The 27,341-nt window shown below is 46.4% G+C and overlaps 1 protein-coding gene across 1 annotated transcript; it reads left to right on the top strand.

The window, feature by feature from the left end:
* The first annotated feature begins 17,935 nt into the window (after window positions 1-17,935).
* Window positions 17,936-26,829, top strand: LOC140075634 (uncharacterized). Its single transcript, XM_072121764.1, has 6 exons — window positions 17,936-18,197; window positions 18,531-18,731; window positions 19,450-19,629; window positions 20,321-20,415; window positions 21,717-21,752; window positions 21,994-26,829. The coding sequence occupies exons 1-6, from the start codon at window positions 17,936-17,938 to the stop codon at window positions 26,239-26,241; spliced, it is 5,022 nt and encodes a 1,673-aa protein (XP_071977865.1). The 3' UTR covers window positions 26,242-26,829.
* Window positions 26,830-27,341: the final 512 nt, after the last annotated feature.

The raw sequence follows: 27,341 nt of genomic DNA, 5'->3' as shown, positions 1-27,341 counted from the left end.
AAGGTGCTGGAAGATCCTCAGAGATTCTGGTCCATATTGACATGATGGCATCACACAGTTGCCGCAGATTTGTCGCAGAATCTCCCGTTCCACCACATCCCAAAGATGCTCTATTGGATTGAGATCTGGTGACTGTGGAGCCATTTGTGTCCAGTGACTTCATTGTCATGTTCAAGAAACCAGTCTGAGATGCTTCCAGCTTTATGACATGGCGCATTATCCTGCTGAAAGTAGCCATCAGATGTTACAGGGTACATTGTGCTCATAAAGGGATGGACATGGGCAGCAACAATACTCAGGTAGGCTGTGGCGTTACCAAGGGGCCCAAAGACACCATGACACCACCACCACCAGCCTGAGCCGCTGATACAAGGCAGGATGGATCCATGACACCACCACCACCAGCCTGACCCGCTGATACAAGGCAGGATGGATCCATGACACCAGCACCAGCCTGAGCCGCTGATACAAGGCAGGATGGATCCATGACACCACCACCACCAGCCTGACCCGCTGATACAAGGCAGGATGGATCCATGACACCCCCACCACCAGCCTGACCGCTGATACAAGGCAGGATGGATCCATGACACCACCACCACCAGCCTGAGCCGCTGATACAAGGCAGGATGGATCCATGACACCAGCACCACCAGCCTGACCCGCTGATACAAGGCAGGATGGATCCATGACACCAGCACCACCAGCCTGACCCGCTGATACAAGGCCGGAGGGATCCATGACACCACCACCACCAGCCTGACCCGCTGATACAAGGCAGGATGGATCCATGACACCACCACCACCAGCCTGAGCCGCTGATACAAGGCAGGATGGATCCATGACACCCCCACCACCAGCCTGACCCGCTGATACAAGGCAGGATGGATCCATGACACCAACACCACCAGCCTGACCCGCTGATACAAGGCAGGATGGATCCATGACACCACCACCACCAGCCTGACCCGCTGATACAAGGCAGGATGGATCCATGACACCACCACCACCAGCCTGACCCGCTGATACAAGGCAGGATGGATCCATGACACCACCACCACCAGCCTGACCCGCTGATACAAGGCAGGATGGATCCATGACACCACCACCACCAGCCTGAGCCGCTGATACAAGGCAGGATGGATCCATGACACCCCCACCACCAGCCTGACCCGCTGATACAAGGCAGGATGGATCCATGACACCAACACCACCAGCCTGACCCGCTGATACAAGGCAGGATGGATCCATGACACCACCACCACCAGCCTGACCCGCTGATACAAGGCAGGATGGATCCATGACACCACCACCACCAGCCTGACCCGCTGATACAAGGCAGGATGGATCCATGACACCACCACCAGCCTGAACCGCTGATACAAGGCAGGATGGATCCATGACACCAGCACCACCAGCCTGAGCCGCTGATACAAGGCAGGATGGATCCATGACACCAGCACCACCAGCCTGAGCCGCTGATACAAGGCAGGATGGATCCATGACACCACCACCACCAGCCTGAGCCGCTGATACAAGGCAGGATGGATCCATGACACCAGCACCACCAGCCTGACCCGCTGATACAAGGCAGGATGGATCCATGACACCACCACCACCAGCCTGACCCACTGATACAAGGCAGGATGGATCCATGACACCACCAGCACCAGCCTGACCCGCTGATACAAGGCAGGATGGATCCATGACACCAGCACCACCAGCCTGACCCGCTGATACAAGGCAGGATGGATCCATGACACCACCACCACCAGCCTGAGCCACTGATACAAGGCAGGATGGATCCATGGCGCCAAATTCTGACCCTACCATCCGAATGTCGCAGCAGAAATCGAGACTCATCAGACCAGGCAACGTTTTTCCAATCTTCTACTGTCCAATTTCGATGAGCTTGTGCAAATTGTAGCCTCAGTTTCCTGTTCTTAGCTGAAAGGAGTGGCACCCGGTGTGGTCTTCTGCTGCTGTAGCCCATCTGCCTCAAAGTTGGACGTACTGTGCGTTCAGAGATGCTCTTCTGCCTACCTTGGGTGTAACGGGTGGCGATTTGAGTCACTGTTGCCTTTCTATCAGCTCGAACCAGTCTGCCCATTCTCCTCTGACCTCTGGCATCAACAAGGCATTTCCGCCCACAGAACTGCCGCTCACTGGATGTATTTTCTTTTTCGGACCATTCTCTGTAAACCCTAGAGATGGTTGTGCGTGAAAATCCCAGTAGATCAGCAGTTTCTGAAATACTCAGCCCTTCTGGCACCAACAACCATGCCACGTTCAAAGGCCACAAATCACCTTTCTTCCCCATACTGATGCTCGGGAGAACTGCAGGAGATTGTCTTGACCATGTCTACATGCCTAAATGCACTGCCACCATGTGATTGGCTGATTAGAAATTAAGTGTAAAGGAGCAGTTGGACAGGTGTATCTAATAAAGTGGACGGTGAGTATAGATGCCTACATCAAGTAGGGCTTTGCTACAATTAATAGTAGATCTATGCCCCTCCACCAGGGGGAGCCGTGATACAGTCTATAGCTGCCCTGGTGTTTACATGGAATGTCTCCAGAGTGAAGAAATGTCAGGTAATTCTTTGGGTGATTTTTGCTTTTCTGGGACTGGACTTTGGAGTAATAAAAGGCGACCATGGAAATAGAAGATGTTCTTATCAGATCCCACATTCCCCGTGTCCTGTCAGCGCGGGCTCCGGCAGAGGGTTTGTGTCTGTGCACACTGGTCATGATGAGATATTAAAAGTAGAGTCTATGTCCGATACCCGGATGTATAGCACAAAGCTGGGCTGCTATAAGGTACTTTTTAGGCATCATACAAGCACATTTTGAGGGCCACTGCTTCATCCCATAAACCAGATGACATGCACATCATTGTCTCATACACCCGGAGGTCAGTCAGTAACTGCAGATCAGGTTCAGGCAGAAATGGGATCTAATAACTTACAGGTGACAATTTGGTAACATAGTTACAAGGTGTCCTCTCCCATCCGTTATTTATCGCTGCTCTATGTATCCACACTGCGCTCCTAAGTATTCCACAGTCACTTACAGTATATAACAGCTCTGAGCTGACTACAATACCATTTATATGTCAAGTATCATATACAATGTTTGCCTCCCTTATTAAATACAGATGTGGGATGTTCCCTAATCAATAATATAAATAGTGTCCTCGATCCCTGATTAGGAAAATTTTAGATATTACCCATGTCATAATCTTAAGACTACTGGATAATGATTAATACTTTATATTGCCGCATGTGACCCTTCCCCCTACATGAAGCCTCAATTTATTTTAGGTTCAATATAGATTATTATTTATTGGGGGGGGAGGGGGTCATTTATTTTGGGACATAATTAATGTAAATTTATATAAACAGCATAATAGAGACGAGGGGTTATTTATCATTGGTTTTCCTGGGCTTTTTGGCATAAGAACATCTCAAAGTAGTCGAATTGAGGTTTTTCAAGACTTTTTACTGCTAAAAAGTGTCACCGGACTATCCCCACCTCCTCATTAATCTGGTGATAGAACTTCTGCTGGAACCGCGCCGCGCAGAGACAGGACCTGGGGGGTAAAAAGTCTCATGGTCACTCCAGTCCCTGCTGCAGGATGTGCTTGGACTTTTTATGCATTTTTCAGGACTTTTTGCAGATAAATTCCAGGCAGAAAAAAATAAGAACAATAAGAACATTTATCAAAGGGCCAAAGTCACTTTAATGAATCTGATGGGCACCAGAGATCCAAAAATAGACATAGAACTGTCCCAAGGAGCCGCCTAATGATAGCCCCCCCTCCATTATCTATAATGGAGAAATTATCATACCCCCCTACTAGAGACCCCCCTATAATGATGTATAATGATGTTATAGAGACCCCCCCTATAATGATGTATAATGATGTTATAGAGACCCCCCTATAATGATGTATAATGATGTTATAGAGACCCCCCCTATAATGATGTATAATGATGTTATAGAGACCCCCCTATAATGATGTATAATGATGTTATAGAGACCCCCCTATAATGATGTATAATGATGTTATAGAGACCCCCCTATAATGATGTATAATGATGTTATAGAGACCCCCCTATAATGATGTATAATGATGTTATAGAGACCCCTATAATGATGTATAATGATGTTATAGAGACCCCCCTATAATGATGTATAATGATGTTATAGAGACCCCCCTATAATGATGTATAATGATGTTATAGAGACCCCCCTATAATGATTTATAATGATGTTATAGAGACCCCCCTATAATGATGTATAATGATGTTATAGAGACCCCCTATAATGATGTATAATGATGTTATAGAGACCCCCCTATAATGATGTATAATGATGTTATAGATACCCCCCTATAATGATGTATAATGATGTTATAGAGACCCCCCTATAATGATGTATAATGATGTTATAGAGACCCCCCTATAATGATGTATAATGATGTTATAGAGACCCCCCTATAATGATGTATAATGATGTTATAGAGACCCCCCTATAATGATGTATAATGATGTTATAGAGACCCCCCTATAATGATGTATAATGATGTTATAGAGACCCCCCTATAATGATGTATAATGATGTTATAGAGACCCCCCTATAATGATGTATAATGATGTTATAGAGACCCCCCTATAATGATGTATAATGATGTTATAGAGACCCCCCTATAATGATGTATAATGATTAGAGATGAGCGAACACTAAAATGCTCGGGTACTCGTTATTCGAGACGAACTTTTCCCGATGCTCGAGTGCTCGTCTCGAATAACGAACCCCATTGAAGTCAATGGGAGACTCGAGCATTTTTCAAGGGGACCAAGGCTCTGCACAGGGAAGCTTGGCCAAACACCTGGGAACCTCAGAAAAGGATGGAAACACCACGGAAATGGACAGGAAACAGCAGGGGCAGCATGCATGGATGCCTCTGAGGCTGCATAATCGCACCATTATGCCAAAATTATGGGCAACAGCATGGCCATGACAGAGTGACAGAATGAAGCTAGATAGCATCTAAAACATCCAATAATTGACCCTGACACTATAGGGGACGGCATGCAGAGGCAGCGGCAGCAGGCTAGAGAGTGGCATGGCAACATACTCTAAATGGACTCAGGCTTCAAACCAATGGGTGGCAGAGAGGAACCAAAGGAGGTGAGCAAGAAGCGCTCAAATAATATCGCTACATGATAAAAGTTTGCCAGTATATTTTGTGGATTACACAGCAGGGTGGCGACAAAGTTAACATGGAAGCCATGAAAACAACCCAAAATTCTGCCTGACACAGCTCGTTTGATAAGGGGACCATGTATGGAGGCAGTGAACTAGTAGTAGATTAAAGGTGCTGCAGTTAAAACTATGTTAGTTGGATCTTGGCATGGAGCTGGTGCTCCGCTGCCAGGCGAGCTTTCGCCAATCCAAGCCCCTGTCTCTAGGCTACTCCCCAAACAGCACTTCTAAGAACCTTTTGTATAAGATCAAGTGTAGTAGCGTTCTTATAAGTTTAGGATATGGCGGGTGAGGGGAATGTAAACAGATGCGCAAGAAGCGCTGAAATAATATCGGTAAATGATAAAAGTTTGCCAGTATATTTTGTGGATTACACAGCAGGGTGGCGACAAAGTTAACAAGTTTGATGTGGAATGCCCTGTAATAGCTCTTGGGCGGTGTGCCTTTTATCGCCTAGGCTCAGCAGTTTGAGCACCGCCTGCTGTCGCTTAGCGACGGCACTGCTGCTGTGCCTAGAGCTACCGACTGATGGCGCCATGCCCACGGATGGTAATTCGGAGGAGGAGGAGGGTTGGGAGGAGGTATAGTAGGCCTTTGAGACCTGGACCGAGGTAGGCCCCGCAATTCTCTGCGTCGGCAGTATATGACCAGCCCCAGGGTCAGACTCGGTCCCAGCCTGCACCAAGTTAAGTGTAGTAGCGTTCTTATAAGTTTGGGATATGGCGGGTGAGGGGAATGTAAACAGATGCGCAAGAAGCGCTGAAATAATATCGGTACATGATAAAAGTTTGCCAGTATATTTTGTGGATAACACAGCAGGGTGGCGACAAAGTTAACAACTTTGATGTGGAATCCATGAAAACAACCCAAATTTCTGCCTGACACACGTCGTTTGATAAAGGGACGATGTATGGAGGCAGCTATATGGACGACTTTTGGAGGTAGCAATGGAGACAACATGTGGAGGCTGCTATGGAGACAATTTAATTTGGATAGTGCCTGTATTAGAGATGAGCGAACATGCTCGTCCGAGCTTGATGCTCGGTCGAGCATTAGGGTACTCGAAACTGCTCGTTGCTCGGACGAATACTTCGCCCGCTCGAGAAAATGGCAGCTCCCGCCGTTTTGCTTTTTGGCGGCCAGAAACAGAGCCAATCACAAGCCAGGAGACTCTGCACTCCACCCAGCATGACGTGGTACCCTTACACGTCGATAGCAGTGGTTGGCTGGCCAGATCAGGTGACCCTGGGATAGACTAGCCGCTGCCCGCGCTGCTCGGATCATTCTGTGTCTGGATGCCGCTAGGGAGAGAGCTGCTGCTGGTCAGGGAAAGCGTTAGGCTGTTCTATTAGAATAGTGTTAGGCAGGAGTGATTCTACAAGAACCCAACAGCCCTTCTTAGGGCTACAATAACGTTATACTTTTTTTTTTTTTATTTGCATCTAGTACCATTTTGTGAGGAATTAGCAGGGGGACTTGCTACCGTTGTGTTGTTTAGCTCTTAGTGGCACACATATCCACCTCAAACACCAAAGTGGGAAAATTTAGTAGGGGTTTGATTTCAATTAGGCACAGTCTGCCATTTGTCCTTTTTTATTTTACGTTTATTTTGTTTAATAACTCAGCGTCATCTCATCTGGCATAGTAGTGTGCTTTCATACTTGGCTAGAAAATAGCCATAGGAGAATCCAAACGGCTTACTTACGCCTACAGTAGCGTTCTATATATTTGATTTCTGGTTGATCTGCTGGTGGCTGTAGTTTCTGCAGTGCATCTACTAGCCAATTGTGAGCAATTTGTAGTGAGACTTGCGACCGCTGTGTTTTGCGCTTAGTGACGCACATATCCATTGCAAAGACCGAAGTGGGAAAATTTAGTAGGGGTTGGATTTCAATTCGGCACAGTCTGCCATTTCCTTTTTTATTTTACGTTTATTTTGTTTAATAACTCAGTGTCATCTCATCTGGCATAGTAGTGTGCTTTCATACTTGGCTAGAAAATAGCCATAGCAATAGGATAGCATCGTTTGTTTTTAAAAACTCAAAAACACAAAAAAAAACAAAAAACACAAAAAAAAGTTAAAAAAAAATTAAAGTTATAACTCTCATTTTAAAAATGTTTAACCCGAGGGCTAGGGGTAGAGGACGAGGGCGGGGACGTGGGCGTCCAACTACTGCAGGGGTCAGAGGCCGTGGTCCTGGGCGGGGTGAGACACCACCTGCTTATGAGGGAGCAGGGGAACGCCGCAGAGCTACACTCCCTAGGTTCATGTCTGAAGTTACTGGGACTCGTGGTAGAGCACTGTTGAGGCCAGAACAGTGCGAACAGGTGATGTCGTGGATTGCTGACAATGCTTCGAGCAATTTGTCCACCACCAGTCAGTCTTCCACGCAGTCCACCCATGTCACCGAAATCGCCACTCCTCCAGCTCCTGCACCTCAGCCTCCTCCCCCCCAGTCTGCCCCCTCCCAGGAAAATTTGGCATTTGAACCGGCATACTCTGAGGAACTGTTTTCTGGACCCTTCCCACAGTCACAAACCACTTGTCCGGTTGCTGCTGAGCAATTTTCCGATGCCCAGGTTTTCCACCAGTCACAGTCTGTGGGTGATGATGACCTTCTTGACGTAGTGGAAGAAGTGTGTAAAGAGGTGTCCGACGATGAGGAGACACGGTTGTCAGACAGTGGGGAAGTTGTTGTCAGGGCAGGAAGTCCGAGGGGGGAGCAGACTGAGGGATCGGAGGATGATGAGGTGACAGACCCAAGCTGGGTTGAGAGGCCGGGTGAACACAGTGCTTCTGAGACGGAGGAGAGTCCTCGACCAGAACAGGTTGGAAGAGGCAGTGGTGGGGCCAGACGGAGAGGCAGGGCCAGAGCTGGTGCATCAGCGCCAAATGTGTCAACTAGTGAAGCTCCCGTGGTGAGGGCTCTTGCGGCGAGGGCTAGATCTTCAGAAGTCTGGAGGTTCTTTAAGGAAACACCGGATGACCGACGGACTGTGGTGTGCAACATTTGCCAAACCAGGCTCAGCAGGGGTTCCACCACTACTAGCTTAACTACCACCAGTATGCGCAGGCATATGAATGCTAAACACCCCACTCAGTGGCAACAAGCCCGTTCACCTCCGGCCGTGCACACCACTGCTCCTTCCCCTGTGTCAGCTGATAGTCAGCCCCCTGCCCAGGACCCTGGCACAAAAACCCCATCGTCGCCTCCACGATCCTCCACAGCATCCACCAGCGTTCAGCTCTCCATACCCCAGACGCTGGAGCGGAAACGCAAATATAGTGCAACCCACCCGCACGCCCAAGCCCTTAATGTGCACATCTCCAGATTGCTTAGCCTGGAGATGCTGCCCTATAGGCTAGTAGAGACCGAGGCCTTTCGCAACCTCATGGCGGCGGCCGCCCCTCGGTATTCGGTCCCCAGCCGCCACTACTTTTCTCGATGTGCCGTCCCAGCCCTGCACCAGCATGTGTCAGACAACATCACCCGTGCCCTGACCAACGCCGTTTCTGACAAGGTCCACCTGACCACGGACACGTGGACGAGTGCTGCCGGGCAGGGCCACTATATATCGCTGACGGCACATTGGGTTAACTTGGTGGAGGCTGGGACCGAGTCTGACCCTGGGGCTGGTCATATACTGCCGACGCCGAGGATTGCGGGGCCTACCTCGGTCCAGGTGTTTCAGGCCTACTATGCCTCCTCCTCCTCCCACCCCTCCTCCACCTCCTCCTCCGAACTACCATCCGTGGGCACGGCGCCATCAGTCGGTAGCTCTAGGCACAGCAGCAGTGCCGTCGCTAAGCGACAGCAGGCGGTGCTCAAACTGCTGAGCCTAGGCGACAAAAGGCACACCGCCCAAGAGCTATTACAGGGCATCACGGCGCAGACTGATCTGTGGCTGGCACCGCTGAACCTGAAGCCAGGCATGGTTGTGTGTGACAACGGCCGTAACCTGGTGGCGGCTCTGCAACTCGGCAGACTGACACATGTGCCATGCCTGGCCCATGTGTTAAATCTGATAGTTCAGCGTTTCCTCAAGACATACCCCAATCTGTCAGATTTGCTCACGAAGGTGCGCCGCATCTGTGCGCATTTCAGGAAGTCCAGCACAGATGCTGCCACTCTCAGGGCAGCGCAGCGCCGCCTCCAACTGCCCGCTCACCGACTGTTGTGCGACGTGCCCACGAGGTGGAATTCAACACTGACCATGTTATCCAGAGTTTACCAGCAGCGCAGAGCGATTGTAGACTGCCAGATGTCAACTTCCACCAGAACTGGTAGTCAGGTCAGTCAGCTTCCTCAAGTCTACAATGAGGAGTGGACGTGGATGTCTGATATCTGTCAGGTGCTGAGTAACTTTGAGGAGTCAACACAGATGGTCAGTGGCGATGCCGCCATCATCAGCCTCACCATCCCGCTGCTTGGCCTGTTGAAAAACTCTCTGGTTAGCATGAAGTCGGAAGCTTTGCGCTCGTCACAAGAGACAGGGGAAGAATATTCCCTTGTTGATAGCCAAAGCACCCTCAGGTCTGTTTCTCAGCGCATATCGGAGGAGGTGGAGGTGGAGGAGGATGAGGAGGAAGAGGAGGAGAATGTTGGCGAGACACAAGAGGGGACCATTGTTGAGTCCTTCACTGTTCAGCGTGTATGAGCAGAAGAAGAGGAGTTGGAGGAGTTGGAGGAGGAGGAAATGGACAGTCAGGCCAGTGAGGGGAGTGAATTCTTACGCGTTGGTACTCTGGCACATATGGCAGATTTCATGCTAGGCTGCCTATCCCGTGACCCTCGCGTTCAAAGAATTTATTCCAGCACCGATTACTGGGTGTTCACTCTCCTGGACCCACGGTACAAGCAAAATCTTCCCACTCTCATCCCTGCAGAGGAAAGGAGTGTGAGAATGCATGAATACCAGCAGGCCCTGGTGCACAAGCTGAAACAGTATTTCCCTTCTGACAGCACTAGCGGCAGAGTGCGTAGTTCTGCGGGACAAGTAGCGAGGGAGAGTAGGCGAGCAGGCAGCTTGTCCAGCACTGGCAAGGGTACGCTTTACAAGGCTTTTGCCAGCTTTATGTCACCCCAGCAAGACACTGTCACCTGTCCCCAGTCTCGGCAGAGTAGGGCTGATCTTTACAGAAAGATGGTGAGGGAGTACGTAGCTGACCATACCATCGTCCTAAATGATCACACAGCTCCCTACAACTACTGGGTTTCAAAGCTGGACATGTGGCACGAACTGGCGCTGTACGCATTGGAGGTTCTTGCCTGCCCTGCCGCTAGCGTCTTGTCCGAGCGGGTTTTCAGTGCAGCTGGTGGCATCATCACCGATAAGCGTACACGCCTGTCGACTGACAGCGCTGACAGGCTGACGCTTATTAAAATGAATAAAGGCTGGATTTCTCAGAATTTCCAATCTCCACCAGGTGAAGGAAGCTCAACCTGAATAATTGATCCACTCCTCCTCCTCCTCATTTTCCTCCTTCTCCTCCTCTTTGTACAGTAAAGCAGAGGAAAATGGCTATTTTTTGACAGGGCCCACTGGCTCTTGCTATAGTACTTCATGCATTTAATTTTTCTGGAGGGCCACCTACCCGGTCCTCTGTTTGAAACAATTTTTGTGAGTGCCACATACAGGCACTCAATCTATTCCATTTTACTGGAGGGCCACCTACCTGCTCCTCTGGTTTGAAAATTTTTTGGGACTGCCACATACAGGCACTCAATCTATTCCATTTTACTGGAGGGCCACCTACCTGCTCCTCTGGTTTGAAAAATGTTTGGGACTGCCACATACAGGCACTATCCAAATTAAATTGTCTCCATAGCAGCCTCCACACGTTGTCTCCATTGCTACCTCCAAAAGTCGTCCATATAGCTGCCTCCATACATCGTCCCTTTATCAAACGAGGTGTGTCAGGCAGAAATTTGGGTTGTTTTCATGGATTCCACATCAAAGTTGTTAACTTTGTCGCCACCCTGCTGTGTTATCCACAAAATATACTGGCAAACTTTTATCATGTACCGATATTATTTCAGCGCTTCTTGCGCATCTGTTTACATTCCCCTCACCCGCCATATCCTAAACTTATAAGAACGCTACTACACTTGATCTTATACAAAAGGTTCTTAGAAGTGCTGTTTGGGGAGTAGCCTAGAGACAGGGGCTTGGATTGGCGAAAGCTCGCCTGGCAGCGGAGCGCCAGCTCCATGCGCATCATGCGCTTCTTGCGCATCTGTTTACATTCCCCTCACCCGCCATATCCCAAACTTATAAGAACGCTACTACACTTAACTTGGTGCAGGCTGGGACCGAGTCTGACCCTGGGGCTGGTCATATACTGCCGACGCAGAGAATTGCGGGGCCTACCTCGGTCCAGGTCTCAAAGGCCTACTATACCTCCTCCCACCCCTCCTCCACCTCCTCCTCCTCCGAATTACCATCCGTGGGCATGGCGCCATCAGTCGGTAGCTCTAGGCACAGCAGCAGTGCCGTCGCTAAGCGACAGCAGGCGGTGCTGAAACTGCTGAGCCTAGGCGATAAAAGGCACACCGCCCAAGAGCTATTACAGGGCATTCCACATCAAAGTTGTTAACTTTGTCGCCACCCTGCTGTGTAATCCACAAAATATACTGCCAAACTTTTATCATTTACCGATATTATTTCAGCGCTTCTTGCGCAGCTGTTTACATTCCCCTCACCCGCCATATCCTAAACTTATAAGAACGCTACTACACTTGATCTTATACAAAAGGTTCTTAGAAGTGCTGTTTGGGGAGTAGCCTATAGACAGGGGCTTGGATTGGCGAAAGCTCGCCTGGCTGCAGAGCGCCAGCTCCATGCCAAGATCCAACTAACATAGTTTTAACTGCAGCACCTTTAATCTACTACTAGTTCACTGCCTCCATACATGGTCCCCTTATCAAACGAGCTGTGTCAGGCAGAATTTTGGGTTGTTTTCATGGCTTCCATGTTAACTTTGTCGCCACCCTGCTGTGTAATCCACAAAATATACTGGCAAACTTTTATCATGTACCGATATTATTTGAGCGCTTCTTGCTCACCTCCTTTGGTTCCTCTCTGCCACCCATTGGTTTGAAGCCTGAGTCCATTTAGGGTATGTCGCCATGACACTCTCTAGCCTGCCGCTGCTGCCGCTGCCTCTGCATGCCGTCCCCTATAGTGTCAGGGTCAATTATTGCATGTTTTAGATGCTATCTAGCTTCATTCTGTCACTCTGTCATGGCCATGCTGTTGCCCATAATTTTGGCATAATGGTGCGATTAAGCAGCCTCAGAGGCATCCATGCATGCTGCCCCTGCTGTTTCCTGTCCATTTCCGTGGTGTTTCCATCCTTTTCTGAGGTTCCCAGGTGTTTGGCCAAGCTTCCCTGTGCAGAGCCTTGGTCCCCTTGAAAAATGCTCGAGTCTCCCATTGACTTCAATGGGGTTCGTTATTCGAGACGAGCACTCGAGCATCGGGAAAAGTTCGTCTCGAATAACGAGTACCCGAGCATTTTAGTGTTCGCTCATCTCTAATAATGATGTTATAGAGACCCCCCTATAATGATGTATAATGATGTATAATGATGTTATAGAGACCCCCCTATAATGATGTATAATGATGTTATAGACCCCCCTATAATGATGTATAATGATGTTATAGAGACCCCCCTATAATGATGTATAATGATGTTATAGAGACCCCCCTATAATGATGTATAATGATGTTATAGAGACCCCCTATAATGATGTATAATGATGTTATAGAGACCCCCCTATAATGATGTATAATGATGTTATAGAGACCCCCCTATAATGATGTATAATGATGTTATAGACCCCACTATAATGATGTATAATGATGTTATAGAGACCCCCCTATAATGATGTATAATGATGTTATAGAGACCCCCCTATAATGATGTATAATGATGTTATAGACCCCACTATAATGATGTATAATGATGTTATAGAGACCCCCCTATAATGATGTATAATGATGTTATAGAGACCCCCTATAATGATGTATAATGATGTTATAGAGACCCCCTATAATGATGTATAATGATGTTATAGAGACCCCCCTATAATGATGTATAATGATTAGAGATGAGCGAGTATACTCGTCCGAGCTTGATGCTCGTTCGAGTATTAAGGTACTCGAGACGGCTCGTTGCTCGGACGAGTATTTCCCCTGCTCGAGATCGAGCATTTAATTAAACAAACACAGGGAAGAACAATGAAGAATAGAATAAAAACAGTGACCACATGATCATTTAAGTGAAAAACACAGTGAAGAATAGATTACAGATGTTCGGCACATCTGCTTACTTGTCGGAAGATACGCGCGGAACGGTGCGAACAAAATAGTATGTGAAGAACAATATATATGTGTGTGAAGAACACGGTGAGCAGCACAGAGACATGGGGCAGCGGCAGCACGGAGACATCGAGGGGCACGGAGACATCGAGGGGCACGGAGACATCGGGGAGACTTCAGTGGAAGAAGAGCAGCGGATCCCGGGACAGCGTATCTCCCGACAAGTAAGCAGATGTGCCGAACATCTGTAATCTATTCTTCACTGTGTTCTTCACTTAAATGATCCTGTGTTCACTGTTTTTATTCTATTCTTCACTGTTCTTCACATCTGATAACTTGTCGGGAGATAATATACGCGCGGAACAGTGAAGAATAGATTGCAGATGTTTGCATACATCTGATAACTTATCAGAAGACATTCTTTTGCAATTAAATAACACATTTTATTCCCGAACCATGGTCCCTTTGAAAAATGCTCGGGTCTCCCATTGACTTCAATGGGGCTCGTTATTCGAGACGAGCACTCGAGCATCTGGAAAAGTTCGTCTCGAATAACGAGCACTCGAGCATTTTAGTGCTCGCTCATCTCTAATAATGATGTTATAGACCCCCCTATAATGATGTATAATGATGTTATAGAGACCCCCCTATAATGATGTATAATGATGTTATAGAGACCCCCCTATAATGATGTATAATGATGTTATAGACCCCCCTATAATGATGTATAATGATGTTATAGAGACCCCCCTATAATGATGTATAATGATGTTATAGACCCCCCTATAATGATGTATAATGATGTTATAGAGACCCCCCTATAATGATGTATAATGATGTTATAGAGACCCCCCTATAATGATGTATAATGATGTTATAGAGACCCCCCTATAATGATTTATAATGATGTTATAGAGACCCCCCTATAATGATGTATAATGATGTTATAGAGACCCCACTATAATGATGTATAATGATGTTATAGAGACCCCCTATAATGATGTATAATGATGTTATAGAGACCCACTATAATGATGTATAATGATGTTATAGAGACCCCCCTATAATGATGTATAATGATGTTATAGAGACCCCTATAATGATGTATAATGATGTTATAGAGACCCACTATAATGATGTATAATGATGTTATAGAGACCCCCCTATAATGATGTATAATGATGTTATAGACCCCCCTATAATGATGTATAATGATGTTATAGAGACCCCCCTATAATGATGTATAATGATGTTATAGACCCCCCTATAATGATGTATAATGATGTTATAGAGACCCCCCTATAATGATGTATAATGATGTTATAGAGACCCCCCTATAATGATGTATAATGATGTTATAGAGACCCCCCTATAATGATGTATAATGATGTTATAGATACCCCCCTATAATGATGTATAATGATGTTATAGAGACCCCCCTATAATGATTTATAATGATGTTATAGAGACCCCCCTATAATGATGTATAATGATGTTATAGACCCCCCTATAATGATGTATAATGATGTTATAGAGACCCCCCTATAATGATGTATAATGATGTTATAGATACCCCCCTATAATGATGTATAATGATGTTATAGAGACCCCCCCTATAATGATTTATAATGATGTTATAGAGACCCCCCTATAATGATGTATAATGATGTTATAGACCCCCCTATAATGATGTATAATGATGTTATAGAGACCCCCCTATAATGATGTATAATGATGTTATAGAGACCCCCCTATAATGATGTATAATGATGTTATAGAGACCCCCCTATAATGATGTATAATGATGTTATAGAGACCCCCCTATAATGATGTATAATGATGTTATAGAGACCCCCCTATAATGATGTATAATGATGTTATAGAGACCCCCCTATAATGATGTATAATGATGTTATAGAGACCCCCCTATAATGATGTATAATGATGTTATAGAGACCCCCCTATAATGATGTATAATGATGTTATAGAGACCCCCCTATAATGATGTATAATGATGTTATAGAGACCCCCTATAATGATGTATAATGATGTTATAGAGACCCCCCTATAATGATGTATAATGATGTTATAGAGACCCCCCTATAATGATGTATAATGATGTTATAGAGACCCCACTATAATGATGTATAATGATGTTATAGACCTCCTATAATGATGTATAATGATGTTATAGAGACCCCCCTATAATGATGTATAATGATGTTATAGAGACCCCCCTATAATGATGTATAATGATGTTATAGAGACCCCCCTATAATGATGTATAATGATGTTATAGAGACCCCCCCTATAATGATGTATAATGATGTTATAGAGACCCCCCTATAATGATGTATAATGATGTTATAGAGACCCCCCTATAATGATGTATAATGATGTTATAGAGACCCCTATAATGATGTATAATGATGTTATAGAGACCCCCCTATAATGATGTATAATGATGTTATAGAGACCCCCTATAATGATGTATAATGATGTTATAGAGACCCCCCTATAATGATGTATAATGATGTTATAGAGACCCCTATAATGATGTATAATGATGTATAATGATGTTATAGAGACCCCCCTATAATGATGTATAATGATGTTATAGAGACCCCCCTATAATGATGTATAATGATGTTATAGAGACCCCTATAATGATGTATAATGATGTTATAGAGACCCCCTATAATGATGTATAATGATGTTATAGAGACCCCCCTATAATGATGTATAATGATGTTATAGAGACCCCTATAATGATGTATAATGATGTATAATGATGTTATAGAGACCCCCCTATAATGATGTATAATGATGTTATAGAGACCCCCCTATAATGATGTATAATGATGTTATAGAGACCCCTATAATGATGTATAATGATGTTATAGAGACCCCCCTATAATGATGTATAATGATGTTATAGAGACCCCTATAATGATACATTTGTATTTCCCGTGTGATAGATTCTCTGCATAATAATTTTAGACCCAAGATAAAATAATAAAATAACTTTGATTGGCCGTTTTCTTCTCGTATCTTCGGTCGGCCGCCATGTTATGACTGCGGATGAGCAGACCTGGACCCAAATGTCACATGTTTGGGCTGACCCCTGACCCCTGCCAGTAATGGGAAGTCCCAGGGAGATGGTGGGTGATACCGGTGGGTGTTCAGGTACCAGAATGGGTGGGTTGCGTCACTTGCCGCAGCGCATGCAGTGGGTACAGGGCACAGAATAAGGTAATACAATGTATCAGTGTCTTAAAGACTTGGATACGATGGGTTATTTGTCACTGCTACTTGAGTCCTGGAGCGGCTGGTGCTGGTTACATGGGGCCGGTGCTGGTTACATGGGGCCGGTGCTGGTTACATGGGGCCGGTGCTGGTTACATGGGGGACTGCACCATCTACACTATGGCCCAGAGAGGTCTGTAGGAACATCTGATGAAACATGATAGAGCTCCCCTCATAGAAGCGGACCTCCAGCCCGGCCCCGTGTCCTCCTGTATGGGCTCCGTCCATTACTTTCAGGCTTTGTGGATTTTCCCAGATTTTTCACTTCCTTGTGAGATTATCTTGGAGAGGACTTTGAAATAAGGAAAAACACTCAAGAACTGAGCCATAAACCCTCAACGTGTGATCGCAGCACAGAGCCGGTGAGTACAGCATGACGGGATTATATGGTGATATCATGGGGGCCAGCGGCAGGGGGGCCGGGGTGGGGGGGGTCTGAGGTGTAAGGACAAGAAGGAGGAATAACAGGGAACACTGAGAACCTGAAACTTTGTGAGGAGGTTTACGTTGTAAATGGCTGAGCACAAGATCAATGTTCCCTCCATGCAATGTCTCACCAGCGCCTCACTCTCTCGTATGTCTGGGGTCAGGCAGGGGTTGTCCACAGGTTCCCCCCTCCAGATATGGCACGTGGACTGTACAAAGCCCTGGGAGACACCAAGTGCTCCAGGACCATCCACATAGATTGTCTCAATGTTGAAGGTCGGACTGGCAGGACTGTGCCCACATACTGGGACCCGGAGCATCAGAGATACCAGCGCCGGTCAATACTGTGGGTGCAGGATGTGACCTCTAACCTTAGATGGCACAGGACACAGGCTTTGCTGGTGGTCCCTGTAGGCTCCCAGGTCTTGGTCAGGACATGACTGGTTGACTTGGATGTGGAGAAGGTATAATATAGAAATCAGTGCACTATTTCCTCTGCTCCTGAAGGTTATAATTGTCCACACTCCCCTCCGAGCACAACCCTTACCTCCTGGTCAGTGATGTCTACTTTTGTCCATACTCAGGGACACTCTCGGGAACCAGGGGAATGGCATCAGGGAAGCCCCTGGTGGGGATCCTCTCAAGAGAAGACCCTGCATCCCACGAATGGTTAACTAGTTTCCTCTCATCCCTACCAGTAAAGGAGGTCCTACCCATTACTACATCTGATGGAACCTCCCAGGATGTCAAGGAGAGATTGTCTCTGTGTGACTTTGTCCTAATCTATAACTCAAACAGCAACGACGGAGAAGACAAAGGAGGAAAATCTTCAAGAGATGCTGACCTCCAAAATGTCAGGGAATTTCTTGGTAAGAAGATGTAACGTAACACTGAGCCCCAACATTATAACGCCCGATCCTGAGACAGCATTAGCCAAACCTGATAAAGACTGAGGCTAATTACCTGGTTAGAGCATTCTGGAGAAGTGGAGCAGCACAAGAGAAGCCTTGGACATGGGAGAGGGACGTTTAGTTAATGGAGGATGTTACATTAGTGATTGGGTGGATAATGGCTGTAGAGTGACAAGAGGATGAAGGTGGTCACAAAGCTGATGATAATGATAATGGTGGTGACTTAGAGAAGATGACGGTGAGGAATTTCTTTTGTTGTGTTGGTTATTTTTCTTTTGTTTTTTTTTCCAGATAAGAAAAAAATTCTATTAGTGAATAAGGAACTGAAGGACATTAGCCTGGAGCAGAAGATCCAGAACCTGCAGGGACAGGAGAGCTTCACCGCGTGGGTCCAAGAGCTGACGCTCTACACGGGATCTGAGAGCCCTGACGTTACTTCTAGAGCGGAGTCTCAGGAGCCTGATGTATCAGGGCTGGAGGGTTCACGTAACGGTGAGGGGGTGATATGGTCTCCTGTGGCTTCCTGTCGGCAGGGGGATCGATGTCAGCCTCTACGTCATCAGACCACAGTCCTACAGAAGTATCAACCAGTCCTCGTCTTCCTCTCGTGGAGGATTCTGGTCACCAAACTTTACATGAGTGTCCATAAAGCTTTCCATCTTCTGTGATATTTGTACTCACAGTGACGATGTCCTGACTCCGCACCATGTGTCAGCCATGACAGCCGCCCCCGGCAGCGAGGTCCATGGTGTCACCGGATCCTGTATATCACAATAGTGATGCCCCTTGTCCGGGCTACAGGCTTAGTTATTACAAGAACATAAGAAAAATCCTTGAAATGTCCATTCAGATATTTGTACATTGTAATATCTCCACAAATCGTTCCAAATGGAATAAACCAAAGTCTAATAACCCGTCCTTGTACTTTAATCTACCCATGAACCCTTACTCCATTGCTCTCTAATCAACCCATTAACCCTTAGTCTACCCATTCCACTAATTGCTGAGTATTGTAATCACTCATTTCCTAACTATCTAGTACTCAAGTCCAGCTACACCCTTTGTCCTCCAGATTTTAGCAGGTTGTATATTCGGCTGTTGATGATACAGGACGTGCCGTGCACTGGAGACCCTCCGTGAAGTGGTTATACACATCTAATAAGCAGGAAAGGGGGTGATAAGATTAATAATCACTGATTCTTTTCATAAGATATCGAGGGGAAGAACATCTCAGTTGTGGTGGAGATTCCAGAGGACAGAACTTTGGAGCAGAACCAAGTCCCTGAAGCTCCATGGGTGCCAGCAGAAGTGGGTCTCATCCCAGGACCCCCGAGCTCTGAGATCACGTCCAGGGGGTCGACATCTGAAAATCAGTTCCAGGATGAAGGAGGTAAAGTTAAGTGTTAAGATCTTCTCTGAGTCTTCATTGATCATCCACGGTGAGAAAAAAGATGACCACGACATTTCCATCCCTAATCACATGTAGTAAAGCGAAGGACCTGCGCCAAACCTCACTAGGTCCCCGGGACTGACTCACTGATTATTTAGAGGGATTTATAAAAGTGTGTGATAACAGTAAGTAGTCACCCAAAGCAGTCTCCATTCCCTACGGTTTGGTGTCAGATAGATTGTAAGTGATGTAACATGTGACCCCAGCAGCCAATGATATAGAGCAGCAGTCATGTGACCACAGCAGCCAATGATATAGAGCAGTAGTCATGTGACCCCAGCAGCCAATGATATAGAGCAGCAGTCATGTGACCACAGCAGCCAATGACATAGAGCAGCAGTCATGTGACCACAGCAGCCAATGACATAGAGCAGCAGTCATGTGACCACAGCAGCCAATGACATAGAGCAGCAGTCATGTGACCACAGCAGCCAATGACATAGAGCAGCAGTCATGTGACTGATGAGGCCAGTGATTGGTGTCATGGCTGCCTCATCACTTCCTGTCTGACTGAATGGAAGAAGAAGTCACAAAAGACGCAGCAATGGACCTGAACCCAATGATGGGAGATCTCTCGTGACTGTTCAATGACTTGTAAAGAGGTTAAATCTTTTCTATATATTTTTCTCAGCGTCTGCAGCAGGAAACCTCGAAACACTGGAAAATGGGATAAGGGGCGACTCCCGGAAGGGAAAAATCGCGAGAAGAAGAAGAGATGCTATCCAGGTACTGAAAAGTTTTGAGATAAAGAGTAGAAGCACAAGAAATAAGGCTGAGATTCATGAGATACACGGCCGAGGTGCAGGAGGTACAAGGCAGAGGTGCAGGAGGTACACGGCTGAGGTGCAGGAGGTACAAGGCAGAGGTGCAGGAGGTACAAGGCAGAGGTGCAGGAGGTACACGGCTGAGGTGCAGGAGGTACAAGGCAGAGGTGCAGGAGGTACAAGGCAGAGGTGCAGGAAATACACGGCTGAGGTGCAGGAAATACACGGCTGAGGTGCAGGAGGTACACGGCTGAGGTGCAGGAGGTACACGGCTGAGGTGCAGGAGATACACGGCTCAGGTGCTGGAGGTACATGGCTGAGGTGCAGGAGGTACAAGGCAGAGGTACAGGAGATACAAGGCAGAGGTGCAGGAGATACAAGGCAGAGGTGCAGGAGGTACACGGCTGAGGTGCAGGAGGTACACGGCTGAGGTGCAGGAGGTACACGGCTGAGGTGCAGGAGATACACGGCTCAGGTGCTGGAGGTACATGGCTGAGGTGCAGGAGGTACAAGGCAGAGGTACAGGAGATACAAGGCAGAGGTGCAGGAGATACAAGGCAGAGGTGCAGGAAATACATGGCTGAGGTGCAGGAGGTACACGGCAGGGGTGCAGGAGGTACACGCTGAGGTGCAGGAGGTACACGGCTGAGGTGCAGGAGATACACAGCAGAGGTGCAGGAGGTACACGCTGAGGTGCAGGAGATATACGGCAGAAGTGCAGGAGATACACGGCAGAGGTGCAGGAGATAGACAGCAGATGTGCAGGAGGTACACACTGAGGTGCAGGAGGTACACGCTGAGGTGCAGGAGATATACGGCAGAGGTGCAGGAGATACACAGCAGAGGTGCAGGAGGTACACGCTGAGGTGCAGAAGATATACGGCAGAGGTGCAGGAGATACACGGCAGAGGTGCAGGAGGGACATGACTAAGGTGCAGGAGATACACAGCAGAAGTGCAGGAGATACATGACTAAGGTACAGGAGATACACAGCAGAAGTGCAGGAGATACATGGCTGAGGTGCAGGAGATACACGGCAGAGGTGCAGGAGGGACATGACTAAGGTGCAGGAGATACACAGCAGAAGTGCAGGAGATACATGACTAAGGTGCAGGAGATACACAGCAGAAGTGCAGGAGATACATGGCTAAGGTGCAGGAGATACACAGTAGTTGGTCTTGTGGTTGATTACAGGTTGGTCCTGTTTACACTTTAGCACATTGTTATATCACAAGTGATTTTTATGTCATTTCTGCTTTGTAGGAGGATATTAAAACAAGCAAAAAGAACTTCTTCCAGGTCAGTGGGATCAGGTCTCTATGCAGAAATGGGATGCGGATATATTAATGGTTTCTACCTATGCCCCCTGGAGTACGATGAGTTTCATGGCAGAGATCTTACAACTCACCAGGAATCACAAAATCAATAACAAATCGACCATGATTCGGGATTATTGGGTGACATCACTAACAGAATCTTTTGTTATGAATCAGTGGTCACAAATTTACCTTCAACTTTTTTATTTCTTATTTTTTAACAGAAATATGGCTACTGGCTGACCATCACGGTGATCCTTGTAGTCATGATTGTGATCACTGGTATGGGAGTAGAAGAGGTCGCTAGCAGAGGACATCTCCAAAATGTCACATCAACTCCTGCCACTACAAGCCACTATCCAGAAAACAACTCCACCACTGTGACGGTCAACCAGACAGAAACCTCCACTACCCAACCGTATACAACTCGCAGTACTACAACGGAGGAACATTCCACAACCAGAGGCTACACATCTACATCACATCCAGGAGGCTCCATGAGTAATCTGACAACCACATCTTCAATAATTACCAGTCAGGTCTCAAACCGCACCACCACTCTGGTCACCAATCGCACCCAAGGTCAAACTGAAACCCCAGAAAATATGACCCGAAATTCCACCATTGGAGGAACTACTACATCGGCTCTTGAGGTGACAACAGAAGAGATGGAAGACTTCACAAGTCTGTATACATCAACATCATCTCAAGAAGGTTCAGGTGATTATTCAGATTACAGCACCACCAATAAAGCCATCAACGTGACAGAAGTGTCTACAACATCCCATAGTACCGGAGCAGTAGAACAATCCACAGTCAGTCCTAACGCATCCAGTGAAAGTTCCAGTTCTTATCCAGAGACTAACACCACTGTTACTTCTACTACTAATCAACAGTACACAACCCATAATGATACAACAGAAGAAATGTCCACAGCCATCCCCTACACATCTACATCATATCCAGAAAGCTCCACCAGTAATCTCACTACTGCCACCACATTACCAGGAATTACCAAGTCTAAAAATCCCACCCAAGATACAACATTGCATCCAGCAAATACCACCAATGGAGAAAACACTACATCTGCTCTTGTAGAAACCACCGAAAATATGGAAGAATTCAGTAGTCTGTATACGTCAACAACCTTTTTAGAAAGTTCTGGAGATCGTCCAGATTTCAGCACAACTAATGAAGCCATAAACACAACGAAAGTGACGACTACTCTACGACAATATACAAGCCACGTTACTACATTAGCTCCAGAAAGCACAACACCAAATTCCACCATTGGAGAATCTACTACATTTGTTGTTGAAGTAACCACAGAAGACATTGAGGACTCTCTGAGTCCTTCAACAAGAATTCCAGAAAGTTCTGAGGGTTTCCCAGGATACGGCACAACTAATGAAGCCATCAGCAGGACCGAGGAGACAACTACTCTACATCAGCGGACATTCCATAGTACCACAACAGCAGAAGGTACTGGAATGACTCCTTCCACATCCACATCACCCCCAGAAAGCACCATGAGTAATATGACCACCAACAACACCACCTCATCACTAGGATATACTACTGAGGATAGTACTGTATCTACAGAAAATATAGCACCAAATTCCACCATCACAGACAATAGTACATCTGCTCTTGAAGTAACCACAGAAGATTCAGAAGACCTCAACACTTTGTATACAAGTTCTGGAGATTACAGTACAACTAATGAAACCATCAGTATGACAGAGGAGAGGACTACTCTGCATCAGCCTGCATCCTATAAAAGCACATCAGAGGGCTCCGCAGTCACTCATTACACATCTACATTTCATCCAGAAAGCTCCACCAACATTTCATTACCAGGAATTACTACTAGAAACGAAACCTTCCCTCCAGAAAATGCAACGGCAAATTCCACCGTTGGAGAAAACCTAACATCATCTCTTGGGGTAAACACAGAAGATTCGGAAGCCCTCAAAACTCAATATACGTCAGCAACCATCACTGATGGTTCTGGAGATCCTCCAGATTACAGCACCAGTAAAGTAACCCTCAACATCACAGAATTGATGACTACCCTTCATCCATATCTGTCCCATAATGCTACAACTTCAGGAGGTTCTCCACCCAGTCCCTCCACATCACATCCAGGAAGCTCCATGAGTGATCTGACCACCACCAACACCACCGCATTACCAGGACTTAAAACTCAGGACTTAGATCTTCTCACCACCACATTAACCAATCATACCCATGATAACAATCTAAATTCCACGACTACATTTGTTTTTGAAGAAACCACAGAAGACATTGAGGACTCTCTGAGTCTTTATACTTCAACAAGAATTCCAGAAAGTTCTGAGGGTTTCCCAGGATACGTCACAACAAATGAAGCCATCAGCAGGACTGAGGAGACTACTACTCTACATCAGCGTACATTACATAGTATCACAACAGCAGAAGGTACTGGAATCCCTCCTTCCACATCCACATCACCCCCAGAAAGCCCCATGAGTAATATGACCACCACCAATACCACCTCATCACCAGGACATACTACTGAGGATAAAACCTTATCTACAAAAAATATAGCACCAAATTCCACCATCACAGACAATATTACATCAGATTTTGAAGTAACCAAAGAAGATTCAGAAGACCTCAAAACTCTGTACACATCAGCATTTTTTACGGAAAGTTCTAGAGATTATAGCACAACTAATGAAGTCATCAGCACGACAGTGGAGACAACTTCCATGCATCAGCCTGCGTCCTATAGAACCACCATATCAGAAGGTTCTTCACTCCTTCCTTACACATCTACATCAAGCTCCACCAACTTCTCATCACCAGGAGTTGCTACTAGAGATGTAACCCTCGCTCCAGAAAATACAATAGCAATTTCCTCCACTGGAGTCTATGTAACATCAGCTCTAGAAGAAACCACAGAAGATTCAGAAGAACTCAAGACTCAGTATACATCCATAACTGCTACTGGAAGTTCTGGAGATCAAGCAGATTACAGCACCACTAAAGAAGCCATCAACATTACAGAAGTGACTATCACCACGCATCCGCATGTATCTCATAGTGTTACAACTACTGGAGTCCCTACCAGTCCCTACACATTACATCCTGGAAGCTCCATGAGTTATCGGACCACCACTGCCTCATTACCAGGAAACACTCCTGAAGATTATACATTCAGTCCAGAAAATACAAGCTCCACAACTGGAGGAAATACTACATCTGACCAAGAAGTCACCACAGATGATATGGATGGCTATGTAAGTCTGTATACATCAACAACATTACCAAAAAGTTCTGGAGATGATCCAGATTATGGCACCACTAATGAAGCCATCGATACGACAGAGAAGACTACTACTCTACAACAATATACAAGTCATAGCACAACAACAGGAGAAGGGTCTTCAGCCAGATCCTACACATCACATATAAGCAGCTCCATGAGTGAGCCGACCACAACCATCGTTCCTCCACCAGAAATCACTACTGACGTCTCAGAATTTCTGACCACCACTCATCAAACCCATGATAATAATTTAGCTACAGAAAATCTGATTTCCAACACTGGTGAAAATCCTACATCCCATAACGAGGAAACGACTGAATATATACAAGACTTTGTGAGTCTATATACATCAACAACATTCCCACAAAGTTCTGGTGCTTCTCCAGAGTTCAGCACCACTAATGAAGCCATCAGCATGACTGAAGTGTCTACAACTCTACAACCATATACATATCATCACACTGCAAGAGGAGAAGGCTTCTCAACTACAGTCTACAGCTCCAATACTAACCCCACGGCCACCTCATTAGCTGGAGACACTATGGAAGATAATACATTAATTACAGAAAATATAACTCCAAATTACACCAATGGAGAAAATATAACGTCAGCCGATATAGAAGGCCACCGGAGTCTGCATACATCAACAAGAATTCCAGAAACCTCTAGAGATTCTCCAGATTCTAGCACCACTAATGGAGCCATTAACGTGACAGAAGTGACAACTACTCTACAGCAGTATACAAGCCATGGGACTACATCAGCAGAAGGATCTACCAGTCCCTACACACCAACATCATACGTAGGAGACTCCATGAGTCATCTGACCACCACCTCCTCACCGGGAATTTCTACTCACTTCTCAGATTTTTACTCATCTGCTCTTGTAACCAATGAAACACAAGATACCTTAGCTCCAGAAAGTGCAACCCCCAAACCCTCCTCTCGAGGAGCTTCTATATCCACCACAGAAAATATGGAAGACTTCATGAGTCTATATACATCCATTTTTCCAGAAAGTTCCAGCCACTCCGAGAACACTTCCACCACTATGGGGATCAAGAAGACAGAAACCTCTACTGCTCCACAGCAGGACACATCCCATGATAACCCAACAGAAGAAAGTCCAATGAGCTCCACATCTAAAGCAGGTCCATGAAGCTTCATCTGTGATCTTACCTCCACCTCTTGTTACAACAATACTACCTAGTATCCAGTCAGCAGAGGGTACAGGAGCTGATCTGCAATAACCAGGGCTGACCACTACCCAGAGAACGGCACAGAGAACATGTAGCTGCTTGTAGTGAGTTCTGTAATATCCAACCAGAAGCCTGATACAGCTGTCACCCAGGGAGGATTAATGCATTGAGTACAGCATCTATATCCATACTTCACAGTCCTGTTGCTACTAATATACACAAAGGTAAAACAAGAGATCTATCCAGGGACAATAGCAGTGGCTGCAGTCTGGACAGAGCACAGCAGTGTGAGGACACCCCCCCAGTCCCATCACTGTCTGTGAGGTTCCTGGAGGTCCACAACCTGCAGGATTCACCCTGGGAATGGAGATGTTCTGTAATGTTTGTACTAGAGATGAGCGAACACTAAAATGCTCGGGTACTCGTTATTCGAGACGAACTTTTCCCGATGCTCGAGTGCTCGTCTCGAATAACGAACCCCATTGAAGTCAATGGGAGACTCGAGCATTTTTCAAGGGGACCAAGGCTCTGCACAGGGAAGCTTGGCCAAACACCTGGGAACCTCAGAAAAGGATGGAAACACCACGGAAATGGACAGGAAACAGCAGGGGCAGCATGCATGGATGCCTCTGAGGCTGCATAATCGCACCATTATGCCAAAATTATGGGCAACAGCATGGCCATGACAGAGTGACAGAATGAAGCTAGATAGCATCTAAAACATCCAATAATTGACCCTGACACTATAGGGGACGGCATGCAGAGGCAGCGGCAGCAGCGGCAGGCTAGAGAGTGGCATGGCGACATACCCTAAATGGACTCAGGCTTCAAACCAATGGGTGGCAGAGAGGAACCAAAGGAGGTGAGCAAGAAGCGCTCAAATAATATCGCTACATGATAAAAGTTTGCCAGTATATTTTGTGGATTACACAGCAGGGTGGCGACAAAGTTAACATGGAAGCCATGAAAACAACCCCAAATTCTGCCTGACACAGCTCGTTTGATAAGGGGACCATGTATGCTTACAGTTCATGCCAGTCGCTGCACTTGCTGCCAGTCT

Source organism: Engystomops pustulosus, chromosome 8 (genome assembly GCF_040894005.1).
Source record: "Engystomops pustulosus chromosome 8, aEngPut4.maternal, whole genome shotgun sequence".
Taxonomy (NCBI): domain Eukaryota; kingdom Metazoa; phylum Chordata; class Amphibia; order Anura; family Leptodactylidae; genus Engystomops; species Engystomops pustulosus.
Note: the sequence above shows the minus strand (reverse complement) of the source record. Positions and strands in the feature narration are given on the sequence as shown.